This window comes from Cydia amplana, chromosome 25 (assembly GCF_948474715.1).
Source record: "Cydia amplana chromosome 25, ilCydAmpl1.1, whole genome shotgun sequence".
Lineage (NCBI taxonomy): Eukaryota > Metazoa > Arthropoda > Insecta > Lepidoptera > Tortricidae > Cydia > Cydia amplana.
The window spans coordinates 2522099-2542650 of NC_086093.1; the positions used below are offsets into that span (position 1 = coordinate 2522099).

Genomic DNA, 20552 nt, shown 5'->3' on the forward strand with positions numbered 1-20552 from the left:
TGAAGTGGGAGGAGTGGTGGTACAAGTACCAGGAGTGGCTGAAGAGGGAGCGCGCCTACGAGCGCTGGGCTGAGGGCGAGGTGGGATCGGTGAGTTACTGTTGCACTGCTGCTCTGAGGCAGGTCTGACTGAGCGACCACGTGAAGTGGGAGGAGTGGTGGTACAAGTACCAGGAGTGGCTGAAGAGGGAGCGCGCCTACGAGCGCTGGGCTGAGGGCGAGGTGGGATCGGTGAGTTACTGTTGCACTGCTGCTCTGAGGCAGGTCTGACTGAGCGACCACGTGAAGTGGGAGGAGTGGTGGTACAAGTACCAGGAGTGGCTGAAGAGGGAGCGCGCCTACGAGCGCTGGGCTGAGGGCGAGGTGGGATCGGTGAGTTACTGTTGCACTGCTGCTCTGAGGCAGGTCTGACTGAGCGACCACGTGAAGTGGGAGGAGTGGTGGTACAAGTACCAGGAGTGGCTGAAGAGGGAGCGCGCCTACGAGCGCTGGGCTGAGGGCGAGGTGGGATCGGTGAGTTACTGTTGCACTGCTGCTCTGAGGCAGGTCTGACTGAGCGACCACGTGAAGTGGGAGGAGTGGTGGTACAAGTACCAGGAGTGGCTGAAGAGGGAGCGCGCCTACGAGCGCTGGGCTGAGGGCGAGGTGGGATCGGTGAGTTACTGTTGCACTGCTGCTCTGAGGCAGGTCTGACTGAGCGACCACGTGAAGTGGGAGGAGTGGTGGTACAAGTACCAGGAGTGGCTGAAGAGGGAGCGCGCCTACGAGCGCTGGGCTGAGGGCGAGGTGGGATCGGTGAGTTACTGTTGCACTGCTGCTCTGAGGCAGGTCTGACTGAGCGACCACGTGAAGTGGGAGGAGTGGTGGTACAAGTACCAGGAGTGGCTGAAGAGGGAGCGCGCCTACGAGCGCTGGGCTGAGGGCGAGGTGGGATCGGTGAGTTACTGTTGCACTGCTGCTCTGAGGCAGGTCTGACTGAGCGACCACGTGAAGTGGGAGGAGTGGTGGTACAAGTACCAGGAGTGGCTGAAGAGGGAGCGCGCCTACGAGCGCTGGGCTGAGGGCGAGGTGGGATCGGTGAGTTACTGTTGCACTGCTGCTCTGAGGCAGGTCTGACTGAGCGACCACGTGAAGTGGGAGGAGTGGTGGTACAAGTACCAGGAGTGGCTGAAGAGGGAGCGCGCCTACGAGCGCTGGGCTGAGGGCGAGGTGGGATCGGTGAGTTACTGTTGCACTGCTGCTCTGAGGCAGGTTCTGAGCGACCACGTGAAGTGGGAGGAGTGGTGGTACAAGTACCAGGAGTGGCTGAAGAGGGAGCGCGCCTACGAGCGCTGGGCTGAGGGCGAGGTGGGATCGGTGAGTTACTGTTGCACTGCTGCTCTGAGGCAGGTCTGACTGAGCGACCACGTGAAGTGGGAGGAGTGGTGGTACAAGTACCAGGAGTGGCTGAAGAGGGAGCGCGCCTACGAGCGCTGGGCTGAGGGCGAGGTGGGATCGGTGAGTTACTGTTGCACTGCTGCTCTGAGGCAGGTCTGACTGAGCGACCACGTGAAGTGGGAGGAGTGGTGGTACAAGTACCAGGAGTGGCTGAAGAGGGAGCGCGCCTACGAGCGCTGGGCTGAGGGCGAGGTGGGATCGGTGAGTTACTGTTGCACTGCTGCTCTGAGGCAGGTCTGACTGAGCGACCACGTGAAGTGGGAGGAGTGGTGATACAAGTACCAGGAGTGGCTGAAGAGGGAGCGCGCCTACGAGCGCTGGGCTGAGGGCGAGGTGGGATCGGTGAGTTACTGTTGCACTGCTGCTCTGAGGCAGGTCTGACTGAGCGACCACGTGAAGTGGGAGGAGTGGTGGTACAAGTACCAGGAGTGGCTGAAGAGGGAGCGCGCCTACGAGCGCTGGGCTGAGGGCGAGGTGGGATCGGTGAGTTACTGTTGCACTGCTGCTCTGAGGCAGGTCTGACTGAGCGACCACGTGAAGTGGGAGGAGTGGTGGTACAAGTACCAGGAGTGGCTGAAGAGGGAGCGCGCCTACGAGCGCTGGGCTGAGGGCGAGGTGGGATCGGTGAGTTACTGTTGCACTGCTGCTCTGAGGCAGGTCTGACTGAGCGACCACGTGAAGTGGGAGGAGTGGTGGTACAAGTACCAGGAGTGGCTGAAGAGGGAGCGCGCCTACGAGCGCTGGGCTGAGGGCGAGGTGGGATCGGTGAGTTACTGTTGCACTGCTGCTCTGAGGCAGGTCTGACTGAGCGACCACGTGAAGTGGGAGGAGTGGTGGTACAAGTACCAGGAGTGGCTGAAGAGGGAGCGCGCCTACGAGCGCTGGGCTGAGGGCGAGGTGGGATCGGTGAGTTACTGTTGCACTGCTGCTCTGAGGCAGGTCTGACTGAGCGACCACGTGAAGTGGGAGGAGTGGTGGTACAAGTACCAGGAGTGGCTGAAGAGGGAGCGCGCCTACGAGCGCTGGGCTGAGGGCGAGGTGGGATCGGTGAGTTACTGTTGCACTGCTGCTCTGAGGCAGGTCTGACTGAGCGACCACGTGAAGTGGGAGGAGTGGTGGTACAAGTACCAGGAGTGGCTGAAGAGGGAGCGCGCCTACGAGCGCTGGGCTGAGGGCGAGGTGGGATCGGTGAGTTACTGTTGCACTGCTGCTCTGAGGCAGGTCTGACTGAGCGACCACGTGAAGTGGGAGGAGTGGTGGTACAAGTACCAGGAGTGGCTGAAGAGGGAGCGCGCCTACGAGCGCTGGGCTGAGGGCGAGGTGGGATCGGTGAGTTACTGTTGCACTGCTGCTCTGAGGCAGGTCTGACTGAGCGACCACGTGAAGTGGGAGGAGTGGTGGTACAAGTACCAGGAGTGGCTGAAGAGGGAGCGCGCCTACGAGCGCTGGGCTGAGGGCGAGGTGGGATCGGTGAGTTACTGTTGCACTGCTGCTCTGAGGCAGGTCTGACTGAGCGACCACGTGAAGTGGGAGGAGTGGTGGTACAAGTACCAGGAGTGGCTGAAGAGGGAGCGCGCCTACGAGCGCTGGGCTGAGGGCGAGGTGGGATCGGTGAGTTACTGTTGCACTGCTGCTCTGAGGCAGGTCTGACTGAGCGACCACGTGAAGTGGGAGGAGTGGTGGTACAAGTACCAGGAGTGGCTGAAGAGGGAGCGCGCCTACGAGCGCTGGGCTGAGGGCGAGGTGGGATCGGTGAGTTACTGTTGCACTGCTGCTCTGAGGCAGGTCTGACTGAGCGACCACGTGAAGTGGGAGGAGTGGTGGTACAAGTACCAGGAGTGGCTGAAGAGGGAGCGCGCCTACGAGCGCTGGGCTGAGGGCGAGGTGGGATCGGTGAGTTACTGTTGCACTGCTGCTCTGAGGCAGGTCTGACTGAGCGACCACGTGAAGTGGGAGGAGTGGTGGTACAAGTACCAGGAGTGGCTGAAGAGGGAGCGCGCCTACGAGCGCTGGGCTGAGGGCGAGGTGGGATCGGTGAGTTACTGTTGCACTGCTGCTCTGAGGCAGGTCTGACTGAGCGACCACGTGAAGTGGGAGGAGTGGTGGTACAAGTACCAGGAGTGGCTGAAGAGGGAGCGCGCCTACGAGCGCTGGGCTGAGGGCGAGGTGGGATCGGTGAGTTACTGTTGCACTGCTGCTCTGAGGCAGGTCTGACTGAGCGACCACGTGAAGTGGGAGGAGTGGTGGTACAAGTACCAGGAGTGGCTGAAGAGGGAGCGCGCCTACGAGCGCTGGGCTGAGGGCGAGGTGGGATCGGTGAGTTACTGTTGCACTGCTGCTCTGAGGCAGGTCTGACTGAGCGACCACGTGAAGTGGGAGGAGTGGTGGTACAAGTACCAGGAGTGGCTGAAGAGGGAGCGCGCCTACGAGCGCTGGGCTGAGGGCGAGGTGGGATCGGTGAGTTACTGTTGCACTGCTGCTCTGAGGCAGGTCTGACTGAGCGACCACGTGAAGTGGGAGGAGTGGTGGTACAAGTACCAGGAGTGGCTGAAGAGGGAGCGCGCCTACGAGCGCTGGGCTGAGGGCGAGGTGGGATCGGTGAGTTACTGTTGCACTGCTGCTCTGAGGCAGGTCTGACTGAGCGACCACGTGAAGTGGGAGGAGTGGTGGTACAAGTACCAGGAGTGGCTGAAGAGGGAGCGCGCCTACGAGCGCTGGGCTGAGGGCGAGGTGGGATCGGTGAGTTACTGTTGCACTGCTGCTCTGAGGCAGGTCTGACTGAGCGACCACGTGAAGTGGGAGGAGTGGTGGTACAAGTACCAGGAGTGGCTGAAGAGGGAGCGCGCCTACGAGCGCTGGGCTGAGGGCGAGGTGGGATCGGTGAGTTACTGTTGCACTGCTGCTCTGAGGCAGGTCTGACTGAGCGACCACGTGAAGTGGGAGGAGTGGTGGTACAAGTACCAGGAGTGGCTGAAGAGGGAGCGCGCCTACGAGCGCTGGGCTGAGGGCGAGGTGGGATCGGTGAGTTACTGTTGCACTGCTGCTCTGAGGCAGGTCTGACTGAGCGACCACGTGAAGTGGGAGGAGTGGTGGTACAAGTACCAGGAGTGGCTGAAGAGGGAGCGCGCCTACGAGCGCTGGGCTGAGGGCGAGGTGGGATCGGTGAGTTACTGTTGCACTGCTGCTCTGAGGCAGGTCTGACTGAGCGACCACGTGAAGTGGGAGGAGTGGTGATACAAGTACCAGGAGTGGCTGAAGAGGGAGCGCGCCTACGAGCGCTGGGCTGAGGGCGAGGTGGGATCGGTGAGTTACTGTTGCACTGCTGCTCTGAGGCAGGTCTGACTGAGCGACCACGTGAAGTGGGAGGAGTGGTGGTACAAGTACCAGGAGTGGCTGAAGAGGGAGCGCGCCTACGAGCGCTGGGCTGAGGGCGAGGTGGGATCGGTGAGTCAAATATTTTGAAGCGAAAACTTCTTTAGCGGCGCTGTGCACTTTTTGGGGCGGGAAAAAAAATGTTAAACTCGAGACAGCGTAAGACGATCACGTGACCGTAAGATGGCCACTCATTTAGATGGGATTTAAATCATAGAAAAACTCAATGACATTACATGAAAAACTGTTACATGTAATGTCATTGAGTTTTTCTTTGTTGATTTAAATGCCATCGTGTACTAACAGTGATGTGCTTAGGGGTTTCAAGTAATTAACGCTAACGCTAGTTGGCGTTAACCTCAATTATACATAGTGCATTTTGCACTCGTCATTGAGTTTTCACTTCTGCCGGCACTCCCTGAGTGCAACCCGTTGTTTTTTTATTTAACTTTTTGATTATATTATGGTAAATAATATAATAGGCTACATGACTAATTTTCATTTATGGTATCAATCGATCAGGTTTGTTTTTAGGATCAAATGTCTATATGGGACCCATTGCATTAAAGTAACAGAAAAGTCAGAAATCATAGTCAAAGTCCGACAGTCGTACTTCACTCGAGAAACGCCTCTCACAAAAGGATCAGTCTCAGTCAGATCAGTATGAACAAAACAAGAAAATTGCGTTTTTGTCGGTGAAATATTGCGTTTATGTACAATATTTTTTGGATAAAATGTAAAGAATCGAATGGTACGCTCACTTTTATCGTTTTTGGAAGTTAAAAAATCATGCTTCGAATCACTCCGTTTCCACCTACGTCATGCTACCATCATTCGATGTCCAGACCCCCCCCCCCCCCTCCAATTTGAAATGACGTAATTTATGAATAGACCCTTTGCCTGCTTCCATTCACTACCACTACGTGGCTGGTTACTTCACGTGCCCTCAGGTTCATCTTAACCCTTAAATGCATAGTGATGCATTTATACACACAACATAAACATCAAATGTTATGCATTATTAAACAAATTCTATTTGTTCTTGTATATTATTTCAATAGTAAAACTAATAAATTTTCCGAATTATTACATAAATTTACGCAGTATTTTAATTTATAAAAGTTACATTTGTTTATAGACGAAATGTCGGAAAACTTGGAAAAACCTGGAAGTTGATGATTTTTAGTATGTGATTTTGGGCAGATTTTTCGGGGTTTGTAATTATTTTATATTTACAAATTTTATCATAGGAACATCACAAATAGTGTACCTTTCTGTTGGCAGTTAAGATTTTTCCTATACCCCCTTACTAATAGCTATATATTTCCAAAAATATGATTTAGACTATGCAACTTTTAACACTGATTTCCCAGTGAAAATCGATGATATATTTTTTTTTACTATTTTTCCTAGAAACGGCAAACAATTATGTGATATATATATTAATTTCGGGCAAAACGAAAAAATCATGTATTTAAGGGTTAAAGATCGGCTACGTCAGCCATCTTCGGGCGCACGAGCAAACTAGGAGTCGTGGTCGCCATGGCCAAAATTGGCCGGAAGGATTGGATTCATTATTATCGTGGAACCGATACCGTTCTGACTTGTCACGACATGAGGCGATATACCTAGTTAAGTGTAAGGCCTGAGTGGACGCTCGCTCGGCGGGGCGTGCAGCGTGGCTGTGGGCTCACGCGTGACGTGAGCAGCGTGCACTAAGGCCGCTCCTATACGTGCGCATTTGTTTAACATGCACGCCGCACGCCCCGCCCCGCTGCACGCACAACAAGAGCGTCCACTCAGGCCTTACACTAAGCCGTATCTTGCCGCGCTTTGGATCGCGCCAAAACACTCCTGACGGTCTATCGATGGGGGTTCTCGGTGACGTGAGGCGGTTAACTTGGGCTACAGGCGGGTTGCAGGCTGCAGTCGGGGCGTATTCTCTAGTAAATCATAAATAAATCATAAATCATTTATTTTTCGTGATAAACTAGTTAAACATACAAAAGTAACATGATAAAGGTTATAAAATCATAATTACATATTGTTTACCACGAAATGGGCTCGCCTCAGCATAATGCTGACCCGAGAGTCGGCGCTGATCTTCCGGCGAGTCCATTTATTGTGGGCCACGATCGCAGCTGTACGGCATATAGACTACGGCATATAGAATAAGACTACATAAGTAATTAACGTTTAAAAAGTTACCAAACACATAGGTTACTTTACCAAAGTGAAAAGTGAAAAGTTAGGGAGAGATCAAGAAAATATCTTGCATTCCATAAAAGATAGATAAAGATAACACACGCGCAATTTCGATAAACAGACAGCGAAAAAGAAAGGATATGACAGCACAACTATATACATGTTTAGTTTTGGATTGAGTCTTATCTCTTTCATGTTTGCAATGTATGTGTGTGTGTGTGTTGCTGTTCAGTGTTGGAATATGTCGAACTAAATATGCACAGCAATCGTACATTAAACGCGCTTGCAGGTTGTATAATGAAAAGTGTATGAACGCGGATATATTTGGCAGTTCGTTAGGGTTATTTAAAAAGAAGGTCTATTCTTTATTAAATTCGTGTGAAAGTTAGGTTAAGCTATCTCATTATTTGTTACTTTTTACAGTTGTTATACCTACTCAGATAGCATTTCATAGTATTAAGTTTGTTACAAAATATGGAGTTGGATCTCCTTATGTAAATAAATAAATAAATATAGTCTGTTTAGCCCCTCCGTCCTTGTCTAACAGTCGTGTCCTCCCGCAGGTGCGGCGCGAGCGTCGCCGGCGCGGCGGGCGGCACCGGCGCAGCTGAGGGCGCGCCGCCCCCGCGGCGGTCCTGGCCGTGGACCTGGCCGCGGGGGCGGCGCCCGACATGTAGGCGCCACCACCCGTGCGGGCCGGCTGTGAGTATACACATGTAGCATGTAGGTGCGGGCCGGCTGTGAGTATACACATGTAGCATGTAGGTGCGGGCCGGCTGTGAGTATATATACAGCTGCGCGCGCCCCCGCGGCGGTCCTGGCCGTGGACCTGGCCGCGGGGGCGGCGCCCGACATGTAGGCGCCACCACCCGTGCGGGCCGGCTGTGAGTATACACATGTAGCATGTAGGTGCGGGCCGGCTGTGAGTATATATACAGCTGCGCGCGCCCCCGCGGCGGTCCTGGCCGTGGACCTGGCCGCGGGGGCGGCGCCCGACATGTAGGCGCCACCACCCGTGCGGGCCGGCTGTGAGTATGCACATGTAGCATGTAGGTGCGGGCCGGCTGTGAGTATATATACAGCTGCGCGCGCCCCCGCGGCGGTCCTGGCCGTGGACCTGGCCGCGGGGGCGGCGCCCGACATGTAGGCGCCACCACCCGTGCGGGCCGGCTGTGAGTATACACATGTAGCATGTAGGTGCGGGCCGGCTGTGAGTATACACATGTAGCATGTAGGTGCGGGCCGGCTGTGAGTATACACATGTAGCATGTAGGTGCGGGCCGGCTGTGAGTATACACATGTAGCATGTAGGTGCGGGCCGGCTGTGAGTATATATACAGCTGCGCCCCCCCGCGGCGGTCCTGGCCGTGGACCTGGCCGCGGGGGCGGCGCCCGACATGTAGGCGCCACCACCCGTGCGGGCCGGCTGTGAGTATACACATGTAGCATGTAGGTGCGGGCCGGCTGTGAGTATATATACAGCTGCGCGCGCCCCCGCGGCGGTCCTGGCCGTGGACCTGGCCGCGGGGGCGGCGCCCGACATGTAGGCGCCACCACCCGTGCGGGCCGGCTGTGAGTATACACATGTAGCATGTAGGTGCGGGCCGGCTGTGAGTATACACATGTAGCATGTAGGTGCGGGCCGGCTGTGAGTATATATACAGCTGCGCCCCCCCGCGGCGGTCCTGGCCGTGGACCTGGCCGCGGGGGCGGCGCCCGACATGTAGGCGCCACCACCCGTGCGGGCCGGCTGTGAGTATACACATGTAGCATGTAGGTGCGGGCCGGCTGTGAGTATACACATGTAGCATGTAGGTGCGGGCCGGCTGTGAGTATACACATGTAGCATGTAGGTGCGGGCCGGCTGTGAGTATACACATGTAGCATGTAGGTGCGGGCCGGCTGTGAGTATATATACAGCTGCGCCCCCCCGCGGCGGTCCTGGCCGTGGACCTGGCCGCGGGGGCGGCGCCCGACATGTAGGCGCCACCACCCGTGCGGGCCGGCTGTGAGTATACACATGTAGCATGTAGGTGCGGGCCGGCTGTGAGTATACACATGTAGCATGTAGGTGCGGGCCGGCTGTGAGTATACACATGTAGCATGTAGGTGCGGGCCGGCTGTGAGTATATATACAGCTGCGCCCCCCCGCGGCGGTCCTGGCCGTGGACCTGGCCGCGGGGGCGGCGCCCGACATGTAGGCGCCACCACCCGTGCGGGCCGGCTGTGAGTATACACATGTAGCATGTAGGTGCGGGCCGGCTGTGAGTATACACATGTAGCATGTAGGTGCGGGCCGGCTGTGAGTATACACATGTAGCATGTAGGTGCGGGCCGGCTGTGAGTATACACATGTAGCATGTAGGTGCGGGCCGGCTGTGAGTATATATACAGCTGCGCCCCCCCGCGGCGGTCCTGGCCGTGGACCTGGCCGCGGGGGCGGCGCCCGACATGTAGGCGCCACCACCCGTGCGGGCCGGCTGTGAGTATACACATGTAGCATGTAGGTGCGGGCCGGCTGTGAGTATATATACAGCTGCGCCCCCCCGCGGCGGTCCTGGCCGTGGACCTGGCCGCGGGGGCGGCGCCCGACATGTAGGCGCCACCACCCGTGCGGGCCGGCTGTGAGTATACACATGTAGCATGTAGGTGCGGGCCGGCTGTGAGTATACACATGTAGCATGTAGGTGCGGGCCGGCTGTGAGTATACACATGTAGCATGTAGGTGCGGGCCGGCTGTGAGTATATATACAGCTGCGCGCGCCCCCGCGGCGGTCCTGGCCGTGGACCTGGCCGCGGGGGCGGCGCCCGACATGTAGGCGCCACCACCCGTGCGGGCCGGCTGTGAGTATACACCGCTACACTTCGTTGTTTTTATTATTATTATTATTGCGAGCCTATTGTGTCCCACTGCTGGGCAAAGGCCTCCCCCCTTTTCTTCCACTCCTCCCGATTTTGAGCTACATCTGGCCAGTCGCTCAAAAAGGAGTCTAAGTTATCCCGCCATCGCCGACGAGGTCTGCCGGATCTCCGGTTCGAGTCACGGGGCACCCACTCTGTGGTTATCTTGGCCCATAAGTCATTCGGCATGCGGCAGACATGACCAGCATTTTTTAGCATTAGATAAAAGGTAAACAATCTTGATGTGTCTTTTTAATTGAAAAACATGTTTTAAAAATAAGTCCCTGCAAATATGTAACAATTATGAATCTAATACGATCATTTATATTCTTCTGCTTTCAGAAGTATAAGTTACTAATTTTTTTAAAGCGTTATTCAATTAAAAGACGCGTCAAGATCGCTTACCTTCTTTCTAATGCTAAAAAAACGAACTATACACACAGACGAGACATCCTCCAGACTGGGCATAGCAGCGCTACCCCCTCTGCCACAAATATACGGTAGTTTTACTCCATTTTCGAGTGTCTTTGTGTGACGTCCGTGTCTTTGAACGGACCGATCACGGCACGGGACTCGCTCACCTCGTCCCCCGCACCCCAGTATTTTTGGCAGCATCGGTTTCATGAATTAATTGCTCTAAACTCCGTCTAGAGGATTCCTAGTCTATGCCGCTACACGACTACCCTGAACTCGCCCACTGACCTTACGGCGAGGCCACGACTTTGCGCGACTGGCGACGGCGGCCGCGGCAACCATAGGATCCGGCGATCGGACCTTTCGTTCTCGCCTATGGTCGCCGCCGCCACCGTCGCCGGTCGCGCAAAGTCGTGACCGGGCCGTTAGGATCAAAATGTAGACTTGCTTGCCGTGTGCCACACGAGTCCAGTCCGCGGCCTCAGCACACCAGCGGAGAGCGAGCGAGACACCTAAACGCACCTACTCTATCCCACACGAAATCACTCGAAAGCTCATTAGCCCTCTCATACGAAGCCATATATGTCAGTTGTAATATTGAACTCTATTGGCACCTATTAAAGTTCAAATTTAAAAAAATTATTTTATGACATGCACTAAAATGTTACTCGTAATATCATGATGGAGCCATTAAAAAAAGTTCTAGTATTCGACGGGGCTTCCTTAGATTTTGAAGACGGTGACTAAAGGGGCCCACTGATTGACAGTCCGCCAGACGGTATCGGCCTGTCAGTTGTTCGGAGCTGTCAACTTTTTGTTCTGACAGGCCGATACCGTCCGGCGGACTGTTAATCAGTGGGCCCCATTTTGTGAAATATCTAGCCCCAAAACTCCACCGTAACCACCATAGCATACAGATGCAATGAATAGCAATTTTCCATCGTATTTTCACGGAAACGCACGAACGTGTCTAGTCTATTTCAGTCAGTATCGGTACAGAAAGTACTGAGGTTAACTGAAATAACATGACTTACATGACAAATACAAACGTTTCCAAAGAAATACTATGAAAAACAATTATGCATCACATCTGTACTGCTAAACTGTTACTTTTTTTACTTCTGTAATTTTGACTACGCCCCCAAATTTTTCATTATATAAGCTGGTTTGAGCTAAAATCAAACCAAGCAAGCTAATGCAAATTAGGGTCTCCACACAGCGTAACACCCCCGAAAACCCTAAAAACGATTAACTATAATTGTTTGTCAACAGGCAATCCTGCGATGCAGTGGTTGATCACTAAACCAGCCGTCACCCAAACACAAGAAAAAGACTATTCAGTGCTAGTGTTTACTAATCTTCTGTGCGTACTAACTTAGTTATAGCTGGTCAAGCAGATTTTGTCAGTAGAAAAAGGCGGCAAATTTGAAAAATGTAGGCGCGAAGGGATATCGTCCCATAGGAAATTTGAATTCCGCGCCTTTTTTTAATGAAAAGATTTGCTTGACCAGCTATATAATAAATATAATAATATAATAAATGTATAGTCTGTCAAGCAAAGTATGTCAGTAGCAATGTACAGCAAAGTGAAGTAGGGCAACACTCAAAGAGCAGTATTGCACTAAATAAAGCAGCAATGTACTTCGAACCAAAACATGTAATTAATTAATTATCATTACCTCAAATTTTACAACTATTTACGATCAATGAGCATAATTGTACATTGTAGGCACCTCGAATTTAATATACCTATTGGTATTTAGGCCATTTTATTTAAAGTTGTCCCTACACTTTTTTTTTTAATTGTGAATTTATGTTATGTCTACTCGGAATCACGAGCTCTTTCTATCATAATAGGAGAAAAAAAGTGCCCCAAGGTTTTTTTCCCATTCCGTTACCATTTTTTCATACTTTGTATGGCGGTTTCGGAATGGAAAGATAAAAAAAGTATGGAAATCTTGGGACACTTTTTTTCTCCTATTAGGATCAAAAGAGCTCATGATTCTGAGTAGAAATAACATAAAAAATCCCAATTTTGAAAAAAAAAGTGTAGGGGACAACTTTAAATAAAATGGCCCATTTAATAGTGACAACAGAAATCTCTCTTGAAATAGCAACGATTCAGAATGTAAACAAACATGATGGCTGCCATTCACGAGCCACATTCCACAGATAAAGCACAGATGACACGCGATTTTGGAATTATTCGAACACAGTGTTGCTGGCCCGCGATTTTTCAAGTTTGCCGCCTTTTGCTACTGACAAGATTTGCTTGACCAAGTATAGTATAAAACGGAAGACCATATTGGCTTATGAATACCAACCTTTTCGACGTCGTGTCAAACACAAAAGCTGTCACGTTGACGCCACGTCACCGAAGTGTCAAAACTGAAATTGAACTTTATGCATATGCACGTAGGTCCATGTTGCTCTGTGGCCTGTGACCGATTAATCGGTCTTTGGCGTTGAACCTACGGTGCGGATATATCGGTCATTGGCGTCCAAAAGGTTAACACCTTGATAACAGAGCTGTGTGCAGATATTTGTAAGCACCTTGTCCGCTCAGATATATCTGGGGTAAGTAAAAAAGCGTGCGCCGCTGTGGGATCTACGTTTAAATGTAGAAACTATAATTTTGTAATAGTATTTAGATATAGATCATTATCTTAAATATTTATTTGTTTTACTATTACGATATTGAACGTAATTTAAATGTGTAGGTATAGATGTTAGCAATTGTCTATTCAATTTACATATTTTAGAAAACACCTACCCAGGGTTGGCACCTTCAAACTGAATTCAAGGCAGCTGTAGTGTCAGCCCTACCAAAAAGATGCCAACGACTGGTACTTTTCAGTGTCAGTCATTGGGTAGTTGACATTAAATTTTGATGTCCATGACACCTTAACTAAACATGATTGATACAGTAACTATATGGGGCATTATCTATGAAAAGGGACCTTGTCGATGGCGCTTACGCCGCACAGGGTCTCGCGGCATTGTATTTATATCGGAGCATCGTTAATAATGGCGTAAGCGCCATCGACAATAAGGTCCCTTTTCATAGATAACGTCACATATTATTCTGAAGATACAATATCTTGGTATACCAAAAAGATACCAGAATTTAATATCTAAATTATGTAGACAATTATTTTAAGTAATGATCAAAACAGTACATTAGTACACCTGTATATACAAATTAATAATCTCATATATTTTGTGTTTTAAATGTGAAAAAGGGAGCCTTTTGGCGCGTGTACATAGCTTGTATGCGGTCAACAGATGTTATAGGGTCATTATGCTAGTTTTCGTCCACTTGACCATAGAGAAATATAGTAAGACAAGAGTGCTCACTCCATACATAAGACTTTCCGGTCGGTGCTACATCTATTGTCAAGTAGCAGTACTGATAATTCCGCTACTCGATGCTAGATGTCGACACTGAAAATAATAGTCTTTTTAGTACCAAAACTGATGTATGGAGTGAGCATTCTATGTATTTTTTTCTCTGGCTTGACAGATCAACGAATAATACATTTGATTTTTAATTTTCTACTGGCAAAATATCATTATGTAGATAGATATATTGTTTAGACAATAAGGATTGTAATAAGTCCAAATTTGTGCAACAAAGTAGGTTTATATTCAAACTAGCGACCCGCCCCGGCTTCGCACGGGTTAACAAATTATACATAAACCTTCCTCTTGAACCACTCTATCTATTAAAAAATCGCATCAAAATCCGTTGCGTAGTTTTAAAGATCTACTTAAGCATACATACAGACAGACAGACAGCGGGAAGCGACTTTGTTTTATACTATGTAGATGTTGCGGATGCAGATTTTTTGACATCCGCGGATGCGGATATTTAAAGGCTCACATCCGCGGATGCGGATGTCAAGATTAGGTACTTAGAAAACGTCAAATATTACATTTTTAGTATTTTTTTATTTAAAAAAACGAAACGTTTAGTATTTGAGCAAGAATATAGGTGCGTTATATTTAATAAACAGTAACTTGGCCGACTTTTCTGGATCTAGACGATTTCGTTGTAGGTAATGACGAAATTACCTAGCACTTACGCCGCCGCTAAGACGTTCCTGTACCGACTTGTTCGACATCCGCATCCGCATAAGCTCCGCATCGATTTTATGCGGATGTTGAAAATAATGCGGAAGTTCCGCGGTTGCGGATGCGGATGTTCGCAACATCCCTGCTATGTAGTGATTCAAATGGACGCAAACTAGAGCTGGACGAAAACTAACGCACCTACCCTATTAGGTATTTAAAGTAATAATAAGAAACTACGTAGCTTTGTCATTCGCCCAATAAAATTTTACCACAGATCCAAAAAGGTTTTATGACTGGTTAAATCTAATATTTTTATATCTATGGTACTATCCTATTGGCCGTATGACGGAGTCACGAGGGTTTGTTTTGTACAGATGTAGTACATATGTGTAAGGCCTGAGTGGACGCTCTTGTTGGGCGTGCAGCGGGGCGGGGCGTGCGGCGTGCATGTTAAACAAATGCAAGCGTGTAGGAGCGGCCTTAGTGCACGCTGCTCACGTCACGCGTGAGCCCACAGCCACGCTGCACGCCCCGCCGAGCGAGCGTCCACTCAGGCACAAAATAGATACAGTACAGAAATCAATCTACATACAAAGTGCGCTCGAGCAACGCACACATAGACACTGCTCACAGACACGATATCTCGGACCGGTTGGGACCAGTGCGAGCGCGAGTGTCAACCGCTTGAGACACGCTTCTGTGAACGTTTTTGTGCAATAATGGAGAAACAAAAAAAAAGTTATTATAACTGTTCAGTGGACGGTTGTTTAAATTCAACATTAAACGGTGAATTGTCGTTTTTTAAGCTACCAGTGGTTTCAGAGAGGTAAGTAGGTATCTGCTTGTATTTCGATGGTTCGTTTTAACGTTAAACAGAACAGTTAGGTAGGTAGGTAAGCACCCCGCCCCGGCCACTACTAGATACGAGTGCCACTATCACGATAGTTTTTTGTGCATAAATCATAGTTGACAACCCTAGAGCGACCGCCGAGCGTAGGTATGAAAAGTGAAGTACATACATGTGATTGACTTCTGTACTGTATCTATTTTGTGACTCAGGCCTTACACTAATTGTTTTCCACCGTATTTTCACGGAAACGTACGAACACGTCTTGCTCTTTCAGTCTGTCTGTACAAAAAGTACCGAGGCTGACTGAACTAGCATGACAAATACGAACATTTCCGATAAAATACGATGTAAACAATTATGCACTACATCTGTGACAGGTTTTTGCCCCTGAACAATGTATAATATTTGGGGCATTATCTATGAAAAGGGACCATATTGTCGATGGCGCTTACGCCGCACAGCGTCGCGCGACATTGTATTTTGTATTACTATCGGAGCATCGTTAATAATTTTCATAGATAACGTCACATTTATGATGGAGAAAAAAACTATAAAAAATAGCTTATAGTTCGTAACGTACATACATAATTATAGATTAAGATTTATAAACTCGTTAAACCAATTTTCAAACAAAAAAATCAGAATTTGACAGCACATATTCATTACTCTGAATAACTTATCTGTTGGACATCTAAGTTATTCATTACTCTGAATAATTTATCTGTAAGTTACTCCTAAGTACAATTGTAATATTTCTATACCTCGATTTTTTAGCACTACAAAAAATTAATAATTAGTTACAGCAAATATGGAAATATGTAACAATTATATAGCAAACATATATACATATTTTTACATTCTTTTGGTTTCATAAGTAATAGTAAAAAAAAGCGTTTTTCAATAAAAAGACATGTATGTTTACCATTTTTCTAATACTATAAAAAGGAGGTATATATAATCAGCCATTTTTTTTATCTTAGATGCTAAAATGACAGTAGTTAACCGATTTGTCATTTTAGTACAAGCAACTGAAGCCAGAAGCGGTATCATGGTCGCATTTATTCCCATGATAGCACAAAATGCTTTTTAAGTTAATCATGTAGTAGATGTTATTAATTAATGAGAATAAAATATTTATAGAAAAACTATTAAGGTTTTATTATTTCTCTTCGCATTAACATTTATTAAGAATATATTATCCCATGGAGACTTCACATACAATACACCTTTGAATTTCTTCGTTGATATATGCAGGTCCTTCACCAAAAACAGGCGTGTCTCACTCCGCGATTTCGTCGCTTTGCTACAGGTAGCTAAAAGTACATCCGTTCCGCCCCAATTTTGGGGAAAGCCGTAAGCCGCGCGTGGCGCTGTCGCCACCTAACGGCCATATCTGTGCTGATCGTAACAGACGCGTTTTGTTAGAGAGTGAGTCTTCTGTACTTAGTACTATTATTTATTCTGTGCCAAATGGTGCCAAAAAGCAAATTTGCTTTATGACGAATTTATTTTGCTTTATTCGACCGCTGCAGGCGACCATCGAGTGCGCCGACTTCTGGCCGAAGGGTGTCGTGTTTCGGAGGTTCCGGGCCAAACTGCCGAATCCGACAAGAGTTTATATAAAATACATATTTATGTTAGTCTGTAAGGTATTTGTAATATGGGATGGGCCTTGTTGCCCGACTTACATTTCTAAATAATAAATAAACAAAATCTAAGAAAATATTTTTTTAAACCTTTATAATATATAATATAAGAGGGAATACATTTCCCACCTGATTTTGAGCTTTAATTTAAACTGATAGAGTTCAATTTTGCATAATTTATGACACCCTTATGCCTTATAAAGGGTAGAATTAATTACATAGAGGATATTTCACAAATAAACGGCCGCGCGTGGTCCAGACAGTCGATGTCCACTAGAGTGTTGACGGTGGCGAGGCTCCCGCAGCGCTCCTCGTTCCAATCGTTAGGCTCTCCGGGGGCCCAGGCCACGTAGCCAGCCTCGGCCAGCGTTTCACCTGAAACGTTTCGAAAATACACAAATTAAGTGTAAGGCCTGAGTGGACGCTCGAAGCGGAGCGTTCAGCGGGGCGTGCAGCGTGGCGTCGGGCTCACGCGTGATTTGAGCAGCGTGCACTAAGGCCGCTCCTATAAGTTTGCATTTGTTTAACATGCACGCCTATCTCGAGCGTCCACTCAGGCCTTACACCAAGTGCCTATATGCCAGTTATATGGCATATTAAATGCCTCGCACGCTCCGGCGTACAGAGCGCCCGCGGCGCGCTACCTACGCCCTAAAAGGTCGGGCGCGGTTCGACATTCAGAGCGCCCTTGGCGCGCTCCTATAAAAAGGTCGGGCGACGCCCGACATTAGCAGCGCGCTCATAGACAAATATTTAATAAAATTAGAGATGCCCGGATATTCGGTTACTATCCGGTATCCGGCCATTATTTTAATATCCGGCCGGATACCGGATATAGTAAGATTGCTTAATTTCGGAGTAAACAAATTGGATCTAATTTAATAGTACATTATTGTCGAGGTTCAGAAGTAGCTACTTGCAGGCTGAGGATTCGTTTTAAACGGACGACCTTGGGAGTCCGTTTAATTGAATCCGAAGCCAGCAAGTAGCCTTCCAGCCGAGTCATATATGGTGCTTTTCTCAAAAATGGTGCAAGAAATAGAAATATTTTACAGAACTTACAGAAGCAACGTTCTAATTTTCCATTAATTTTCACAGAAAAAAATACAACCATTAAAAAAATTAGCTTGCCGCCTTTAAAAAAAAAAAGAAGTGTATGTTTCTGCTGAAAATACGCCAACCTATTTGAGACACCCAAATAGTCGCGGTACCAACATTAAGCCTATAACAGACTATCGCACCGCACCGCGACCTTGGAGCGTCGCACCCATAAGTGAGAGCGAGAAAGAGATATCTGTTTCTCGCTCTCACTTACCCATAACGCTCCCAAGGTCGCGGTGCGGTGCGATAGTCTGTTATAGGCTTTATAATAATAAGTGCTGATCATCTGTTTGGCTGTTTAAGGGACCTATGCCTTCATTTGATATGGCCATTTGAAGTTTTAAAAAGTTTGGAACTCGTTAAATAATGGAATTTGTATGCGACATTGCAGTCCCGAAATCGAGACTGCAATGTTTTTAACTTTTTAATTTTTTGAATGACCATAAACTACGCACTTCGCGACCTATTTTTTAACCGGCAACGTCGACTTTGCCGTCCATTTTTGAGAAAAACAATTTAAACATTCCACTGACTTACACGCGTACTTATTTCGAACCTAGAAATGAGTCCGCGCGAACCATCACTAGAAAACAGCTCTAAACCCTACACAATGCGCACCTGAAAAATCGAAATGTAGGTATAGTTCCACTGGCCGAATATTGGCGGCCGGATACCGAATATTAGGCCGAAAGTCAGGCCGAATATCCGGTATCCGGCCAAACAACTATCCGTTGCATCTCTAAATAAAATAATTAAGTAGATTTGTTTCCTAAGTTGTTTGGTAGCTCTCCTTTACCTAAATAATGATTATTTAACCTTTTAGACGCCAATGACCGATATATCCGCACCGTAGGTTCAACACCAAAGACCGATTAATCGGTCACAGACCACAGAGCAACATAGACCTACGTGCATATGCATAAAGTTTAATTTCAGTTTTGACACTTCGGTGACGTGGCGTCAGCGAGACAGCTTTTGTGTTTGACATGGCGTCAATATGAAACGCAATAATTTATGATCAAAATCAGAACACCTACCATGAACAGTCACCCACAAGTCCTTCCTCCAGTAACTGAACCCGATGTGGGCCCAGATCCACTCGGACTTGATCAGCCGGGCCAGGGTCTTGGCCTCGTACTCGCTATTCACGATGGCCAGGTGCCCGCCCTCGCGGGCGCACGTGGCGTACGCCTCTTGCCAGGATACAAATTGGGGGTGGATCTTGTGACAGCTCTTGGTGAATTTGTCGTAAACGTATTCTGCAAATCATAACATACTTTTTACCACATCAGTTCGTAAAGGCCTCCTTTGTCAGGCAGTCAAGTCAGATTGCGCAGGTGTCTTGGACTCTGACAAAGGGCCGCTGGCATATACTCGTAAATATCGCGCGCCAAAAGATCGGACTAAGTCCTAATAGTACATATGGGGGCGCGCTTCGTGCACGGCGGCTATGGCCAGACCGACACATCTGAGCCAGAGTGCCTCACTCCGCGATTTCGTCGCGTCGCTACAAGAACATGCAGCCCACACCAATTTTAGTGTCTATTAGCAATATAGCAATTGCCGCGCTACGGAACGGATCTCGAGCTTGCGCTCATAATCTCTCGTAACAGACGCGTTTTGTTAGAGAGTGAACCTTCTGTACCTACTATTATTTACTCTGTCCCTGAGCTGACATCTCACCTGTATCCGTAGTCCCGCAGAGACTTATCTGGCTGGGCGGCTGTCTCTTGTAGCAGATGTAAGGATACATGTCGTCGCACTTGCTGTCCAGGAGCGGCCCGCTGCGCTGCATGATCAGACAGTTGCCGAAGTGGTTCACGTTGTCTGGCTCCCGGGGTGACCAGGTCGCTGACATCTTTTTCAACGGAATGCCTACGACAAACATTATACTGAACGTGTATCTGTCAATTCTGTGGAATTATTAGTACCTAGAGATGCCACGAATATTCGGCAACTATTCGGCCACTTTGCCGAATATTCGGTATTCGGCCGAATGTTCCCTACTATTCGGCCGAATATCGAATATCTGTTGCCCCTACATCAAACAGCATTACCGACTCGCATTACCTCGCCCCGCGACATGAATCTGGCGGACTTCTGGCGTCCTCTCAGTAAAGCGACTTACCCACACCAATGACGCGTGTACAGACGTGCCGCGCACACATATAAACGCAAATGATTTTTGATGTATGGCGTGTCCGCCCTGTGCCCAAATGAACGGGATAAGGGCAAGCGAATGATGATAATGACTTTGCTTATTGCTACCTTTCAAGGAAGTGAAGAACCCTTTGGAGTACAGGTCGTTTATGCCGGTGAACACGTGTAGCAGTGGCTGCCTGCTCGTCAGGAGTACTCTGCTTATGGTCGCCAATAAGGCGTCGTTCTCTGGGGACGCCAGTTCCGCACCTGGGGCAAAATATGACAATTATTAGGGTCGCTGGTTCATATCCGGCTCGAAGGACCACTTTCTATGTTAGAATTAATACACGGAAAGAACATTTTAAACGTTTATTGTTACAAAAGCACAAATTATATGTAGCCGTACAGTGA

The 20552-nt window shown here is 48.8% G+C and overlaps 1 protein-coding gene across 1 annotated transcript; it reads right to left on the minus strand.

Annotated features, from left to right (window-relative positions):
• Positions 1 to 17112: 17112 nt before the first annotated feature.
• On the minus strand, positions 17113 to 19870 carry LOC134659881 (hemolymph lipopolysaccharide-binding protein-like). Its single transcript, XM_063515589.1, has 3 exons — positions 19683 to 19870; positions 19037 to 19258; positions 17113 to 17273 (listed from the first exon to the last, which is right to left on the minus strand). The coding sequence occupies exons 1-3, from the start codon at positions 19855 to 19857 to the stop codon at positions 17113 to 17115; spliced, it is 558 nt and encodes a 185-aa protein (XP_063371659.1). The 5' UTR covers positions 19858 to 19870.
• Positions 19871 to 20552: the final 682 nt, after the last annotated feature.

Excerpts from the sequence above, each read along its gene's own strand:
- LOC134659881 (XM_063515589.1), bottom strand. The coding sequence starts at position 19,857 with ATGTCAGCGACCTGGTCACCCCGGGAGCCAGACAACGTGAACCACTTC. Across the intron at positions 19,259-19,682 it reads CTGCGGGACTACGGATACAG|AATACGTTTACGACAAATTC; the intron begins GTGAGATGTCAG and ends TATGATTTGCAG. Across the intron at positions 17,274-19,036 it reads CTTGTGGGTGACTGTTCATG|GTGAAACGCTGGCCGAGGCT; the intron begins GTAGGTGTTCTG and ends GAAACGTTTCAG.